This window comes from Hemiscyllium ocellatum, chromosome 14 (genome assembly GCF_020745735.1).
Source record: "Hemiscyllium ocellatum isolate sHemOce1 chromosome 14, sHemOce1.pat.X.cur, whole genome shotgun sequence".
Taxonomy (NCBI): domain Eukaryota; kingdom Metazoa; phylum Chordata; class Chondrichthyes; order Orectolobiformes; family Hemiscylliidae; genus Hemiscyllium; species Hemiscyllium ocellatum.
Genome location: NC_083414.1, coordinates 66,773,606 through 66,790,426, shown reverse-complemented (window position 1 = coordinate 66,790,426; position 16,821 = coordinate 66,773,606). Strand labels below are relative to the sequence as shown.

The 16,821-nt window shown below is 40.9% G+C and overlaps 1 protein-coding gene across 2 annotated transcripts in view; it reads left to right on the top strand.

The window, feature by feature from the left end:
- Positions 1-16,821, top strand: part of LOC132822404 (MAP kinase-activated protein kinase 3-like) — a 102,402-nt gene that overhangs the window by 63,370 nt on the left and 22,211 nt on the right. For both annotated transcript variants that reach the window (XM_060835759.1, XM_060835760.1), the window contains exons 2-4: positions 5,639-5,778; positions 10,908-10,972; positions 11,821-11,900. In XM_060835759.1, the coding sequence (XP_060691742.1) occupies positions 5,639-5,778; positions 10,908-10,972; positions 11,821-11,900 (285 nt within the window). The remainder of the gene's footprint in view (positions 1-5,638; positions 5,779-10,907; positions 10,973-11,820; positions 11,901-16,821) is intronic.

Sequence of the window (16,821 nt, the reverse complement as noted above, 5' to 3'; positions counted from 1 at the left end):
TATTAGTGCCCATAGAATAATATCTCAACTAAGAGTCAGCCACCACAGAAATATGTTGAATAACTAGTTAGAAAATTGCATACTATTCTAGGCCTTGCCTCACAGCTTAGATGTAATTTCACTGGAGAGGGTACAGAAAGATTGCCAAGAATGGAGCACATCTGTCTCCCTCAAAGGGAATGAGTGAGTCCCCTTCTCACTACCTCAACACCGTGACCACCTCAGCCCTCCAGCACAGGGCCCTCTACCTGTCTTCACCTATCCCCGCTTCATCATCCTGTCCCCTTTTATCTGCAGCTCCACCCACACCCACCCCTAATCCTAAAGAAAGGTTACACCTGCAACGTTGACTCCTCTACCTCCTGATGCTGCCTGACTTGCTGTGTTCTTCTAGCTCCAGCCTGTCTATTAAGAATGGAGAATAGTCACTGTGATCATGGATTAGTTAGGCTGGATGTGTTTTCTTTTGAACAGAGATGCAAGATATCAAAAGGGATATTGAATGTATAACATATTGAGGGGCCTGGATAGTTTAGATAGGAAGAATCTAATTCTGTTAACTGAGAAGTCAGTAACCATGGCTATAGATTCAAAATTATTGTTGGAAGGATTAAAAAAGAGTAAACTTATTCATCCAGATGGCATTGTGGGTTTGGAACCCTTTGCCTGAATGAGTGATGGAGGCAAAAAATTTTATTTGAGAAAGACTTGGATATGTAATTGAGCTACTGTAATCGCGAGGACTGCCAGCCAATAGATCAGGTCACCAGGTAGAGATCAGGACAGGGACCCAGGCACATTATGTATGCTGAAGCTCTAACCCAGCTAAACTGATACAGACTGAGGCTCCAACCTGGGATCTTTCTGATCTGTGTGGTTGAGTTGCATGATGAATGCTACATTTCCAAGCTAAGCCACTACCCATCAAGATTTTGGGGTTTGTTAGGAAGTATTTAGAAATTTCCTGACCTAAATACCAAGTAGATTTTGAAATGACTACTCAAGGTTAGAAAATGTTGTAAGTTCCTGTAACTGTACCAAAAAATTCAGCTTGCGGTGGTGAAGTGTCAGGTGATCAAATGCTTCCATGTTTCGACCAGATGTGGAAGTTACAGGGCTCAATCATTATCCTAAGATCTTTCTTCAAAATACCACAAAATGATTCTTTTGTTTTATTTGTTCCTTTATTTGCTGTCTCTATGGTTGCTAAGTGTTTTCAATGGATGAAGATTCTAAAAATGAAATGGTACCCCATCTACGGAAGCATTGAAAGGTTAGGGCATAGGAGATGACCATTCAGCATTGGATCTGTGCTGGATGAAAAATCAACTCTCACATTTCTGCTCTTCGTGCTGTGTCTCTGCAGCTTGCAACACTTGTTCAGTATGTTTTAAATGGAATGAGGGATCTACACCTTTACAAGCAGTGAATTCAGTGTCCTCACCACCCCCTGAATGAAAAGATGTGTCTCAAGTTGGTCAGGAAATCAATGGCAATAGATGAGCAAAGATGAAAAGCTAACTCTAAACAATTTGGCAGGAATGAATAGTAAGTAAAATACCTGTTACCACTGTCTAGCATGGTAAGGAACCAGGTGATTGTCCAGTCATAGGATTCTGTGGCATGGAAAGAAATAAATGCTTGGAATGGATGCAGACCCAGAAGCCTTCACTGTTGGTCTGAACTGCAAATAGTGGACACATATGAAGTTGTGGTATCATTTAGATTTTGAGGAGAGTTTTCGTACGGGTTTAGGAAAATTCAAGACTCCTATCTTGACTAGAACGGCTTGCAGTCATTGGTAAAATGAAGAAGAAGAGAGACAAGGGCAATCTTTACTCCATTCTCATCGGGTTGGAAGGCTGCAGTTAGTACAGTTTAATCCATCAGGGAGCTTGTACAGGTCAGTGAGGACTGGAGTGTGCACAGGAACGGGTGTTCTATAGGATTGGATGTCAAGACCAGACAGCAGAAATGTGGATAAAATCAGAGTTATTGTAGGATAATACTTTGTTTTAATTGGGCACGGCAAGGCACCAATGTGAGGAGATGTTTGCTTTTGTACTGGTTGAATTAAGCAAGTCTGATTGTGTTCTATATATTTACCAGCTGTCTGCGAAAGAAAGCAGTTTAACCATTTATTCCGAGCTGTGTATTTTTGGCCACATTTTTGCTCCGTCCACCTTTGCAAAGTTTGGATAAGCATGGTTATAAAGCACAATATTTGAGTTGCATGTCAAGAAGAGGATGTGTTGATTTATGCCATTTGTTGCATTATTGTGTAAGTAAATATTGGGCAGTGAGTGTGAACTCTAGGGCATAAATCAGAGAATATTTCACACATACGAGCACTCAATGCTCGTTTGAAAACCATTCTAAACTTCTAATTTTCTCCAGTCTCACTTGGAGCTTTCAATCCACAACCCACCATATACTAGCTTGATCAAGTTGATACAAGGGACAGGCTTTATTTTGGGGAGTGAAAGACAGCAATCAATGGAGCAGTAACAAAGGAGGAAATGTTTGTTTATATAACGTTTTTCTGATATTAACCTTTGGAAAGATGCCAAAGTTTCTATGGCTGAGAAAATGTTTGGGTCTCTGCATGTACTTACCATGTACTCTGCATTTTTTGAAACATGCCATATGGTTTCAATATGGCATTGACTGTATTTTGGCACCCTGTCTAACTCTCTCACTGTTGTTCATACTGGGAGATGAACACTGAACACCAGCAGTTGTGTTACAATAATGTAACATAGGGCATAAATCAACAGTAGCTCACAGATAAGCCCAAACGTTTTAACTATGGCCTAACAGCATCTTCAGTTTCAGGAGGCCACTACTCTTTCTTCTTCCCAGTCTCTGTTTTGCAATGTACTCACAAAGCAATGGAAGCTTCTGAAAATTGCATTCCTACTACACATTACGTAGGTTCAGGTTTTCCTTTTTGTTTTTGTCTCCATTTGCGGTTTACTAATCTCTACGGGGCTGGTGATCTTTGTTTTTGCAGTCGACCTGTTAAATGTTGGAGAAGATTTCCAATTTGCAAGGCTGGCAATTTCCTGCTACTGACAATGCCCGCTCCCAACCTTTTGAAACATCTTCAATCTTGCTTGGAACTTCAAAGTGAACCTGAAAACATCATTTTAGTCGGTCTTTACATTTTCTAATTATGCAAAAATTTCAAAACTTTTCTCCCTTTTTTTTGAGGAATACCTTTTGTCTTGAATCGAGGATGCCCAACTGCTGACCATAAAAATCTCTATTATTTTAATATTAGATTATTGTTGTGAATTTTGCAGGTTGAGCATGGAGCCTCATACATTCAGAAACTATGGTTTGCCACACCTTTTTGGGTTTGTGTGCTGCAGCCATTTTGTTGTCCCTTGGATTGTATGAAATTAAAGTTTTAGCCACTATTGAGAGATCAATTAAGTTAGCCTTGTGTAGTGAGTTGAACCAGGTTGAGCTCATTGACTGAGGTCATTGGCCGGGGTTAAAATGCAATCAATCAGGAAAGCCCTGGCTAACCAATATAACTAGGATGTTAGAGCTCCTCAGTTCAAACAACTGACTCCGAGCTGCCTGGCTGCAGCCAGTGTGTTGTACACAAGTAAAGGGTGACTTGGTGATATGATACCATCCTCCGTCCAGTTATTTCAGTGGCAACAAGAGAAAACAGGATGTGCCTGAAGAACATTGGCTTGCTCCTGTCACCTTGGAGTTGGGATAGATATTTCTGGCATTATTCCTTTATTTGGGAAGCTTGACTCATTTGATCCCATTGTCGAAGACTGGGCCCAATATGTGGAAAGAGTGCGATATTCTTTCTGGGCAAATTACATTGGGGCAGATGAAAAGCAACAAGTAATCCTTCTGACTGCTTGTACACCTGCAGCACACTCTGTTATAAGGGACTTAACTTTCCCCAGAGGTACCAGATATTGAAACCTTCCAAGATTTGACAGAGTTGGTTATGGATTATTAACACCCCAAAACACCTCTAATTCTGAGACACTATTGGTTTTATTTGGCTGATACAGATTCCCCTGGTTCTCTATCAGGATTTTTGACGAGGTTAAGATGACCGGCAGAGGCATGTGATTTTGGGTTAACACCGAATGAGATGCTGAGAAACCGTTTGGTATTTGAAATTAATGACACACCAATCAGCAAAGGCCTGGCTGACCAATACAACCATGAGGCTTTGAGGTGGGTGCTGCCCAGACTCAAAATAAGGACTTAGCTGAAATACTACAACCATGAGGCTAGAGCTTCTCAGTTCAGGCAACTGACTCTGAGCTGGCTGGCCACAGCCAGTGTGCTGCGCACAAGTAAATGAAAGGTGACTTGGTGACAGGATACTGGTCTCTGTGCAGTTATTTCACCTTGAGTATCTGGATGTTGGATTGCCAAAATTCAGTTTGATGTCTGGTGAAATGCACATTGCGACCCCTTGTAGCTTTTTGTCAGAACTGAATTCAGCTGGGAAAGGGTGGTATTGATACCTTTATGACAGATGTTGGGTTTGGGAAAGAAGTGAATGGAATGTATGTAGACAGTGCAGAGAGGGAGTAAAAAAGCACAGCCAACAAAGGGATTCCTGATCATAAGCTACGATATGGAAGTGCCAATGTTGGACTGGAGTGGACAAAGTTGAAAATCGCAAAACACCAGGTTACAGTCCAACAGTTTTATTTGGAAGTATAAGCTTTCAGGGTGCTGTTCCTTCATCGGGTAGCTGGTTCATACGCTGAGCAGGAGATCAGTGTGGAGGGCTGCTAATGAGAAATGTAAATTCTTGAAAACTTCCACTCATTACCCAGTCCCACACCCCAAGTCCTATTTTGTATGTGTTGTACCCACCCAGCACAATCAACCCATTTTTAACCATTCACTCATCTCATTCGCACTCTTATTATTCTCCTCTCAGCTTATCGTTAGCAATCCATTTGTTTGAATCATAGAATCCCTTCAGTGTGGAAACAGGCCCTTCAGCCCAACAAATGCCTCTCTGTGTCTCCACGTGTTCAGTTCATTTCTTCACCCTTTCCCAGCTTCTTTCAGTTCTCACAAATGGTCATTGCACTCAAAACATTAACTCTCTCTCTTTTTCTACAGATGCTGCCAGAACTGTTGATTTTCTCCAGCATTTCCTGTTTTTGTTTCAGATTTCCAGGATTTGCTGTTTTGTTATTTTATTTTGCTCGTATAGGCTACTGTTATTTTATATCATGTGTTGGTATTTCAGAACACTTAGCATGAGTTAGGGCATATAGTATGAGCAATCTTAACTCTAACAAAGAACACAAGGCAAAGGATCTAAGCTAGTGTGACTGAAGATTTTAAAAAAACAAATGTTGAGAGGTGCAATTTCTATAGCAATCATAAAGCGGAGAGATCATTGAAGAGAGAAGACATGTACAAACCTAACTAAAGAGGCAAAATCTAGCCTGAGTTATCAGGCAATTTAAACTGAACCCAGCACCAAACTTAGCATAAAACACCAAACCATTTCCAGAAAGAAAAAGGTCGTTTGGTCTTGTCTGCGAAACCGTTCTGGAAAGCTCTGTAGTGTGTAGTCATAATACTAAAAGTGAGCACATACCCATTGTTAATTCCTCTTTCCTTACAGATTCTGTATGATAGTCCAAAGGCACGACGTGAAATTGATATGCATTGGAGGGCCTCCAGCACCCTCCACATTGTCCAAATCCTTAATGTCTATGAAAACATGCACCATGGAAAGCGCTGCCTTCTGATAGTGATGGAATGGTGAGTAAGAATCTAAGGGGAGTGACAAGGGGGTCTGTGAGAACAATGAAATAGCAATGTTGAAAAGAATAGGGGAGAAAATATGATAAAGAATATTATATAGGGAGATTGGGGGTGAAGGGGAATTGCTGGGGTGATATTGGCAGCTTGGAGTTGTTTCTGTGCCTGTGTCCTATGACCGCTTCAATTCTTGGTCAAAGATTTTTTGAGCTATTATACTGTATCCCTTTGCAACATCTTCCAGAAGCACAGCATCAGTTTGCATGTACTTTGATAGGCCTTAGCCAATTCAATTCTATATCTAAGACCTGTTCCAGGTAGCATTTCTCCATTTTAATGTTGCCAAATTACAAGCAACATTCTTTTCAGAAGGGAAAGATTCTGTCTGATCACGGTTAATATACAAGTCAGAGCTCTTAAGTTATAATCAGATTGTTCCAGCTGTGGTCAGACCTCACCTTGAATACTACATCCAGCTCTTGATACAAAAACAAGAAAAAGCATTTGATTGTTGGATTTCTTCCAGTTTTCATTGGTTTTGTGGATTAAAGATCCAAATCTGCAAATAGCATTTAGCACCTGTGCCTCTATTGAGGGGATAGGCGTGTCATGGACTCCCCACCCCCAAACCCATCATGGAGTCAGGCAACTTTCAGGGGTCTTTTTGTTCAATACACCTTAGGTGTCTTAATGAGGGAACATTTTGAAAGGTGATCTCAAAAGATTCTACCTGTGTCACCTCCATGTCCAGCTATGCCCACCCAACCGTAGCCCAATGGCTCCTCCTTCATACCAAGCTATGTCCCTCCAGGCACCTGCCATGATCCCTCATAAACTGTATGCTACGCTATGTCACTTCCATGTCCATTCACCCATTATGCAATGTAGACCCAATGAAACTTATAGTAAAAATAGATTGTGTGAAATAATTTTTAAAAAGTCTGTTGTTCTTTCATAACTTTCCTTAAAGAAAACTGTTTCACAGACCGTGTTTATAGGGCTACACCCATCCAGACCCTTTTAAATTGAAAGCTCTAAAAAACTTCTTCTTTATCTTGCATAAATAGACATTGTGCAATTGACAGTGTATTTCTGAGCAAGAAATGGATCATTTCCGAGCAGCAGCTAGTGTCTAGTGGATACTACAGGGATCGGTGTTTGAACTCTTGCTTATTTTAATGATTAGGATGTGGGAACTAAATATAATATCTCCAGGTTTGGAGATGAAGCAAAGCTGGATGGGAGGGTGAACTATGAGGAGGATGCAGAGGTGCTTCGGTGTGATCTTGGACAAACTGTGTGAGTGGCAAATGCACTGCAGATTCAGTTTCATGTCGGTAATGAGAGATTATCCGTTTTGGTAGCAAAAACAGCGAGACAGATTATTATCAGAATGGGAAAGGGGAAAGTGCAACAAAACCTGGATGTCCTTATATACCAATCGCTGAAAGTAGACATGGAGGTGCAGCTGGCAGTGAAGAAGGTAAATGGTATGTTGGCCTTCATAGCTAGAACATTTGAGTGCAGGAGCAGGAAAGTTTTGCTGCCATTATACAGGGCCTTGTTGAGACCACACCTAGAATATTGTGTGCATTTCTGATCATTTTATCTGAGGAAGGATGTTCTGGCTATGAAGGGAGTGCAATCAAGGTTTACCAGACTAATTCCTGGAATGTGGGCGGCACGGTGGCACAGTGGTTAGCACTGCTGCCTCACTGCGCCTGAGACCCGGGTTCAATTCCCGACTCAGGCAACTGTGTGGAGTTTGCATGTTCTCCCCGTGTCTGCGTGGGTTTCCTCCGGGTGCTCCGGTTTCCTCCCACAGTCCAAAGATGTGCGGGTCAGGTGAATTGGCCCTGCTAAATTGCCCGTAGTGTTAGGTAAGGTGTAAATGTAGGGGTATGGATGGGTTGCGCTTCGGCGGGTCGGTGTGGACTTGTTGGGCTGAAGGGCCTGTTTCCACACTGTAAGTAATCTAAAAAAAATGTCAGGACTGACGTATAAAGAAAGATTGAGTCGGTTAGGATTATACTCGCTGGAATTTTAATGGGGGTGAATCTTACAGAAACATATAAAATTCTAACAGGACTAGCTATGGTAAATGCAGGAGGATATTCCTGATGACTGGGGAGTCCAGAATCTGACGTCACAGTCTAAGGATACCGGTTCGACCATTTAGGACTGAGATGAGGGAAATATCTTCATCCAGAAAGTTGTGAATTTGTGGAATTCTTTGCCACTGAAAGTGACCAAAACAATATTTCCAGGAGTTAGATATAATTTTCAGGATGAAAAGATCAAAGGATGAAAGTAAGAACAGAGTACTGATCACACTTCATGGTAGAGCAAGCTTGAAGGGCTGAATGGCCTACTCCTGCTCCTATTTTCTTTCTTTCTATGTTAAGAGCCATCAGACAAGCAATGATTTCTCTGTGGTATAGCTGTCTCCATAGAGTAATGGATGTCTGAACACCCAATCAGCATTCTTGGTGAAGAATGTAAGAGGGAGGAGGGAGAGAAAGCTAAGTGCTGTTCCGGTTCTGAGTGTACTCATGTTATGAGTTACATTGTGCACTCTACTTCAAGCTTGTTCCAGAAGGATCCAAAAACCCAGTTATCTACTGTTTTACAGAAACCTTCGTGCATATCACCATTCCTCACCAACCTTTTTAAAGTTTCCTGTCTGTAGTTTCACCAGGTTCTCTAGAGAATGGTCCAAGTTACGTTTCAGCGATGCTCAATAACATACAAGCTGGGTGAACTGTCATAAATGTACGCTCATTTGTCAGTACTTTTTGGCAGTAGAAGCTGGAGTGAATTTCCACAATTTTTTTTCCCAGTTAATCGCCATGACTTGGTGGAAACCATGGAGAGCATATATTTATCCTAGAGGGGATGAAGAGTAGGTTTATCAGAATTTTATTGGAACTGTTGGCTAGAACTGTGGTGTTAACTTGCAAGGAGTGATCACACATACCAGTGTGGTATTCCTTGGAATTTAGAAGGGCTAAGATTTCAAGACATTAAAGACCACAGATATGGTGAGGACAGAAACTACTTTCCATGGTTGGGGAGTATTGGACAAGGTACATAGTCAAAAATTAGAGTCAGAGCTTTCCTGAGTGAAATTAGGAAACATTTCTACACGCACAAAGGGTGGTGAAACTTTGGAATTCTCTTCTGTAAATTCTAATTGATGCTAGATCAGTTCTAACTTTTAAATCTGAGATTTATAGTATTACAGTCCCTTTGGTAACTTGTTTTAGGACGGAATTCAAACTTCAGTTGACAGTGGAAGAATTACACATGTAGATTTCATCTTTCTATTGCAAAAGACAAAAAAAACCTAAGATTTCATGGTGATGTTTCTTTTCTGGTCTCATTTAATTTGTTTTTTCCAAGTGCAAATTTCTACACTCGAGTCTGTGTGAAAAACCATATGTCCTTTTTGACTGCCACTCAATCTGTCTCAGGCCCATGTATGTCCATATATTGACATTCACAATATCTGTTACCTAATATTTACAATGGCTTCCTCTGCGTCCTTTCCCTGTGATAAGGGCTTGTATCTAGATAAAAGTCCTAATTAGCTATCCTTGAGAGTCCAAAGTCTGTCTTCCTGAAACTAAATGGTCAGTTTAAAACACAACTGTTTACACACTGACATTCTCAATAATATCTTTCCGTGACTTTGGACATTCACTGCCTCCACTGTTATTGTACAGGCTGCTGCTGCTATCTTCAACCATAAATAGTTTGTATCTGCTTCCCGGTAAACAATTTTTAAGCCTGCCTTTGATGTCTAATAATCAAACCTCACTGGCTTACTCACAGACAGTCTCCAAAACCAGTCATAGAATCCCCTTCATTTTGCCTTAAATTTAAGCACACAGTCCCAAAACACAGTGAACTAAAAAAAACTATCTGGTTCACTAATGCCCTTTATGGAAGAAAACTGCCAATCTTACCTCGTCTAGCCTACATGTGACTCCAGAACCACAGCAATATTGTTGATTCATAACTGCCCTCTGGACAATTAGTGATAGGCCTTAGGTGCTGGCCTAGCCAACGACACTCCCATCCTGGGAATAAGTAATAATAAAAAAAATCCAACAACATAAATTTGCTAAGCAAAGATTTTAGGAGATAAAGGGTAAATTTGGCTCTGTGGATTTGCGTCATAGATTAGCTATAAGCTAATTGAATGAAAAGATGTGCTCAAGGACATGGTGTCTCTGTTCCTGTGGGGAAACTAGCTAAATCATGTGGGTCACATTCTTGAGGATTTCTGTGCTGACCCATGACGCTGTGGTGGCATTCAAGAGAATACCTATAAAAATGTAACCCCTGTTGACTGAGGTTGGATGTGGTCTGTTAGTGCAGCAGACCTCTAACACCTCAGTCAAATGTCACTGCTCTTCATGTGGTAATCTTATTATTCAACTTTGGTAGATATCATCAGCTGTCCAGTGGCCGGGTGAGAAGGGTAACTGAACAGGGGCCAGATGTATGGACCCTTCAGGTATTTCCTATATCTAGTAGCTTCTTGAAGGAGATAGAGTCATAGAGGTGCACAGCATGGAAACAGACCTTTCGGTCCATGCCGACCAGATATCCCAACCCAATCCAATCCCACCTGCCAGCACCCGGCCCATATCCGTCCAAACCCTTCCTATTCATATACCCATCCAAATACCTCTTAAATGTTTCAATTGAATCAGCCTCCACCACATCCTTTGGCAGCTCATTCCATACCTGTACCACCCTCTGTGTGAAAAATTTGCCCCTTAGGTTTCTTTTATATCTTTCCCCTCTCACCCTAAACCTCTAGTTCTGGACACCCCAACCTCAGGGAAATGACTTTGCCTATTTATCCTATCCATGCCCCTCATAATTTTGTAAACCTCTATAAAGTCACCCCTCTGTGGTTAAGGACTTTAAATGAATGCGGCAGGATGTTTTCTGTTGTTCTCTATCTCTGTTCTTGCATTCCATTTTAAGGACTAGAAACCATAAGATCATTTTGTAAGTATAAAATACAGAGCTCAAATTCTCTGGAGAATTGCCAAGCCCCGTTACTAACGCTACTGTTTCTCTCTTGCCCTCTGACTCCTGTCGCTCCCTAACAGTATGGAAGGAGGTGAATTGTTCAGCAGGATCCATGATCGAGGTGATCAAGCATTTACCGAGAGGGGTAAGTCCTGAGGCACAACATTCAAAATAGTTTTGCTGTTGTTCTCAACATAATCTGTGACCTTTCCTCAATGCCAGGCAATTAATAGTCGAACCAACTGTGGTTATAAATATCGCACATCGGTGTCGATCAAGCCCAAGGGCACCGTTCTAGTTACCTCATAGTAGGAGGTATGTTACAGCCCTTTATAAGATGCAGAGATGAATAACCAATTCTAGATCGGGATTTTATATTATCAGGAAAGGTTGAGGCAGTTTTGATTGTTTTAAACCAATGATGATCCTTCCAAGCGATTGAAAGGAAAGATGCAAAACAGGGACAAATTGTTCACTGCACTGGGTGCATCAAGTACCCTGGGATGGATTTTAACAATTCAGAAATTAGATGGAAGGAGTAGCACCAGATTGAACCCTTTTTTATGAAGGTAAAGAAAGATACCGAGTTAGCTGGCCTCCATAAAAAAGAGGTAGCAATAGGAAGACACAACAACGAGTGTTGCACCTCTGAATTTTGGTGAAAGGATTCAGCATTCCCTCGAGGTATACTCTGCTCAAACAGGGATTAAGGTTAAATGTGCTTTATTCTACAGTTGCTGTTGATTGTATTTGGCTTGGAAGTTCTTAGTGTCCTCACATACATTAAATGGGAAAAAAATTGGTGTGTCGTAAAACCAAGTAAATCTCTGAAATCTGATTACAGGTGGGACTCTAGAATCTGATGTAAGGATCCTACAAATAATTTAATGTGTTGTTTATCACTGTTGTGAAAGAATAATTTACTTGAAACCTGCAATATTTGAATAAGAATGGTCACCTGTCAAATGAACCCTATATTTCTTCCTTTTACAGAGGCCTCTGAAATAATGAGAGATATTGGGAGTGCTATTCAGTACCTCCATGCAATGAACATTGCTCACAGGGATGTTAAGGTAAGACCTGTGAATTTTCTGTCTTGAGTGGCTGCTTTGGTGAACATATTGCTGGGCTATCACAAAAGGCATTTACCATCGACTGATTTAAGAATTTAGTCATCTATATTTAATTCAAAATAAAGTCAATATCTGAGAGGAAAATAGTATCTCTCAGCCCAGGCTTCTATCAGGAAATATGAGAGTGGAGGAAAACATAAATATGCATAAATGATCTGAAAGAGGGCACTGGTGGTCTGATCAGTAATTTTGCAGATGACACGAAGATTGGTGGAGTAGCAGAAAGCTTAGGGGACTGTCAAAGAATACAGGAGAATATAGATAGACTGAAGAGTTGGGCGGAGAAGTGGCAGTGAGAGTTCAATCCAGGCAAATGTGAGGTGATGCATGTTGGAAGGTCTAATTCTAGAACAAACTACAGTGTAAATGGATGAACTTTGGGAAAAATTGATGAGCAGCGTGATCTGGGAGTTCAAGTCCATTGTACCCTGAAGGTGGCTGCACAGCTGGATAGAGTGGTCAAGAAGGCATTTAGTATGCTTGCCTTCATTGGATGGGGTAATGAGTATGAACTGGCAGGTCATGTTAAAATTGTACAAGACATTGGTTTGGCCGCATTTAGAATGCTGTGTATAGTTCTGGTTACCACATTACCAAAAGAATGTGGACACTTTGGAGAGAGTGCAGAGAAGATTTACGAGGATGTTGCCTGGTATGGAAGGTGCTAGCATGAAGAGAGGTTGAGTAGGTTAGGTTTGTTTTCATAAGAAAAAAGGAGATTGAGAGCGGACCTGACTTGAGGTCTACAAAATCATGAAGAGTATAGACAGGGTAGATAGAGACAAATTCTTCCCAGGGTGAGGGATTCAAAATGAGAGGTCATGCGCTCAAGGTGAGAGGAGAAAAGTTTAAGGGGGATACACACGGAAAGTACTTTACACAGAGGGTGGTGGGTGCCTGGAACACGTTGCCAGTATTAGAGGCATCTGGATAGATGCATGAGTAGGTGGGGAGCAGAGGGATACAGGTCCTTAGGAATTGGGCAATAGGTTTAGACAGTGGATTTGGACTGGCACAGGCTGGGAGGGGCAAAGCGCCTATTTCTGGGCTGTAAATTTTCTTTCTTTGTTCTAAAAGACTTGAGTAAAGGAGATGGACTGGCGTGCAAAGGTGGGAAAGTGGCAAATTAGGAAGAAAACGATATATTGCATTAACCTATTGCTTTTCATTACTGCAAGAAGTTTAAAAATGTTTTGCAGCCATTGAAATACCTATTTGAAATGGAGCTTCTGTAGTGTAAAAAAATGTGGCAACCAGTTTGCGCACAGCCAGATCTCCGTGAAATGATGACCACATAATCTGTTTTAGCAATGCTGCTTGAACAATGAATATTGTGCAGGACAGCATGGACAACACTCCTGACCTGATGCCAGGATCTTCTATGTCCACATAAGGATGAGGGCAGGTGAGGTGTTGGTTTAACCTCTCATCCAAAAGCTGGAAACTCTAGCATTGCAGCACATCCTCAGCACTGCACTAGAGGGTTGGCCTGGATTTTGTGCTAAAGTCTGTACAGTAGACTGCACAACCTGATCTGTACAGTAGAATTTGAGCCGACAATCAGTGGGAGGTAACCAAAAGGATATGTCATATTGCAAAGGACAGTTAAGAATAAGCTTTCACAGGGTGAGTGTTTGAGATGTAAAATCGGGCCATTTAGCCCTTTAAGTCTATTATGCTGCCAGTTCCAATTTTGAATATCAAATCTCTTTTCATGATCCTTTAAGTACTTGAAGTGTTGAATTCACAAACCTGTTGTGGGTGATGTTGGTTGAGACAGTGTTGGAGTTAGCTCATGGACTTGGCTGTAATCATTGCCTAAAGATGCTCATATTCTGATCAGAAGTTAGATGTTTTAAAAAGTCTTTCTAGCTTCTCAATGCTCTGAATATTATGGTGTCTGTATTCTAATTCACTTGCTCCAAATCCCATGTAACCATAGGCACATGCTCATTGGCCGAGGTTGGTTCTTGATCCAGCAACACTTCAAATGTAAACCTAAGATCTTTGATTTAAGACCCTCTCCTAGCCCCACCTGTCTCTATCTGTGTAACTTCCTTTCAATCTCGACAACTTTCTGTGAAACCTTCCAACTCTTGCTCTCTGCACATTCCCACTTTTGTTTAACCTACCATTGGCAGTGGATTCTCCAGCTTCCCAGGTTCTAAGCTCTGAATTTCCCTCCCTTAATCTGTTGTACCTTCTGTTTCTTTTAAGATGGAACATAGAAGTGGGATGAGGCCGTTTGGGTCTTTAAACCCAGTCCGTCATTCAGTAAAAATCATGGTTGATCTGGATGTGGCCTCAGTTCTATTTTCAAGTCTGCTCCCCCAAAATCCCTGAGCACCTTGTTGATCGAAAATTAGTTCACCACAGCCTTGAATAAATTTAAAGACCCTACTACTTGCTGTCTGTAAGAATTTCATATTCCTAACAAACCTCAAAACAATTTCTCATCTGTCTTAAAACAGAGACTTCGTTATTCTTAAACCATATACCTTAATTTTAGTCTCTGCATAAGAGGAAATGTTCTCCTGGTATCCACCCTCCAATAGATCTTTGTTTCAGGAAGATCACCTTTCATTCTTCTAAAGCTGAAAGGTTTAACAGCTTTGACTTCTACCCATTCTCCATAAGTTAAGTCCTTCATCCCAGGAATGAATTGAGTGAATCTTCTTTGAATCACTTCTGAAGCGATTTTTCAAATTTTCCCAAGTAAGGAGACCTAAACTCTATACATGGCTCTTACCAATGCTCATAAAAGCTGCAATCTAACTTCTTTACTTTTCATATTCAATTCTCCTTACAATAAACAACAAACGTTCCATATTAGCCAGTTTTGAGAAGATTTGTAGCTCAGGTTGAGGTTCTGGATGTAGGTTTGCTCGCTGAACTGGAAGGTTTGTTTTCAGAAGTTTCATCACAGTACCCGCACTGGTATTAGTGATATGCTTCCTATTTATGTGTTTAGGTTTCCTTGGGTTGGTGATGTCATTTGCTGTTCTTTCTCTTCCAGGGTGGTAAATGGGGTCAAGGTCGATGTGTTTGTTGATAGAGTTCCAGTTGGAATGTCATGCTTCTAGGAATTCTCGTGCATGTCTTTGTTTGGCTTGTCCTTAGATGGATGTGTTGTTCAAGTCGAAGTGGTGTCCTTCCTCATCTGTATGTCAGAATACTAGTGAGAACGGGTCATTTCTTTCTGTGGCTAGTTGGTGTTCGGGTATCCTGGTGGTTAGTTTTCTGCCTGTTTGTCCAATGTAGTGTTTGTTACAGTTCTTGCAAGGTATTTTGTAAATGACATTAGTTTTGCTTGTCTGTATAGGGTCTTTCAAGTTCATTAGCTGCTGTTTTAATGTGTTGGTGAGTTTGTGGGCTACCATGATGCCAAGAGGTCAGAGTAGTCTGGCAGTCATTTCTGAGATGTCTCTGATGTCGGGGAGTGTGGCAAGGGTTTCTGGAGAGTGTTTTGTCTGCTTGTTTGGGTTTGTTGCTGAGAAATCATCTGGCTGTATTCATTTGGTACACGTTCTTTTTGAATACACTGTCTAGGTGATTTTCCTCTGTTCTTCATAGTCCTCTGTGCTGCAGTGTGTTGGCTCATTTGAAATAATGTTCTAATGCAGCTTCATTTGTGGGTGTTGGGATGATTGCTTCTGTTGTTAAGTATTTAGTCCGTATGTGGTGTTGCCCTGTGAACACAGGTTTGAAGTTCTCCATTGGCTGTTCACTCTAGGAATGACATCAAGGAATGGCAGTTTGTTGTTGTTTTCCTCCTCTTTAGTGAATTTTATGCCAGTAATGATAGTCTTGAAGGTTTTCTCTAATTTGTTTCATTTAGTGATGACAAAAATATCATCCTAATGTTTGGGTTCGATGTTTGGCAGAATAGTTTGTTCAAGTCTCTGCATTACTGCCTCTGCTCAGAGCTCTGATATGGAGCCTCTTAACCACACCTGAGAAAAAGAGCAGCAAATGAAATCGCCAACCCAAGGAAACCTAAACACATAAATAGATCACAACACTAGTACGTCACTGGAGGCTAACTGATGATAGCGAGTATGGTGACTAATCTTCTGAAAATGAACCTTCAACATCAGTGAGCAAACTTACATCCAAAACGTTCCATATGCTTTCCTAATTGCTTCTAATAACTGATTCCTAAGTTTGTGAATTATGATCACACTATACTATCAAATTCAATTTGTTCAATTTTAAGTAGTATATTGCTTTTATACTCTTTAAGCTTAAGTAGACCAGTTCAATTTACCCATGTCATACTCCAGCTGCCAAATGGTTGTCCATTTGACCAACCTATATCCTTTTGCATGCTCATCCTTTCTGCTTTTGAGGACAGTAGACTTCTTTTCAGAAAATACAGTATTGAACCAGATGGGTTTTTAGGACAACCAACAGCGATGACATGGTCACCATTAGTTCAACCTTTTGAACCCAGACTTTTATTGAATTCAACTTTCACCATCTGGACTGATGGGATACAAGCTCAAGTTCCTGGAATGTTAACATAGAGTTTTGGGAAACTAGTTCAGTGACATTACTACTATGCCACTATCTCCTTTTAAACCTGAGTTATCATGGTGGTTCAGTTCTCTGAATAATCCCATTGATAAGACATAAATCTTATTTTCCAAGACATGTAGCCCTACTTCAGTATTACACAAAATAGTTTTGAAGGATGTGAAAGTTGTACAGGCCAGATATTAAAATGAGCCCACATCTGCCTGATCTAGTGGATGTTAATGATGTTCAAAAAAGATCGAGGAGTTGTTCTACTGCTTCAGTATCACTCTCCCCTCGATCAACACCAAAACTGGCAGTCTGGTTTTGTGGTTATTGATAGCTA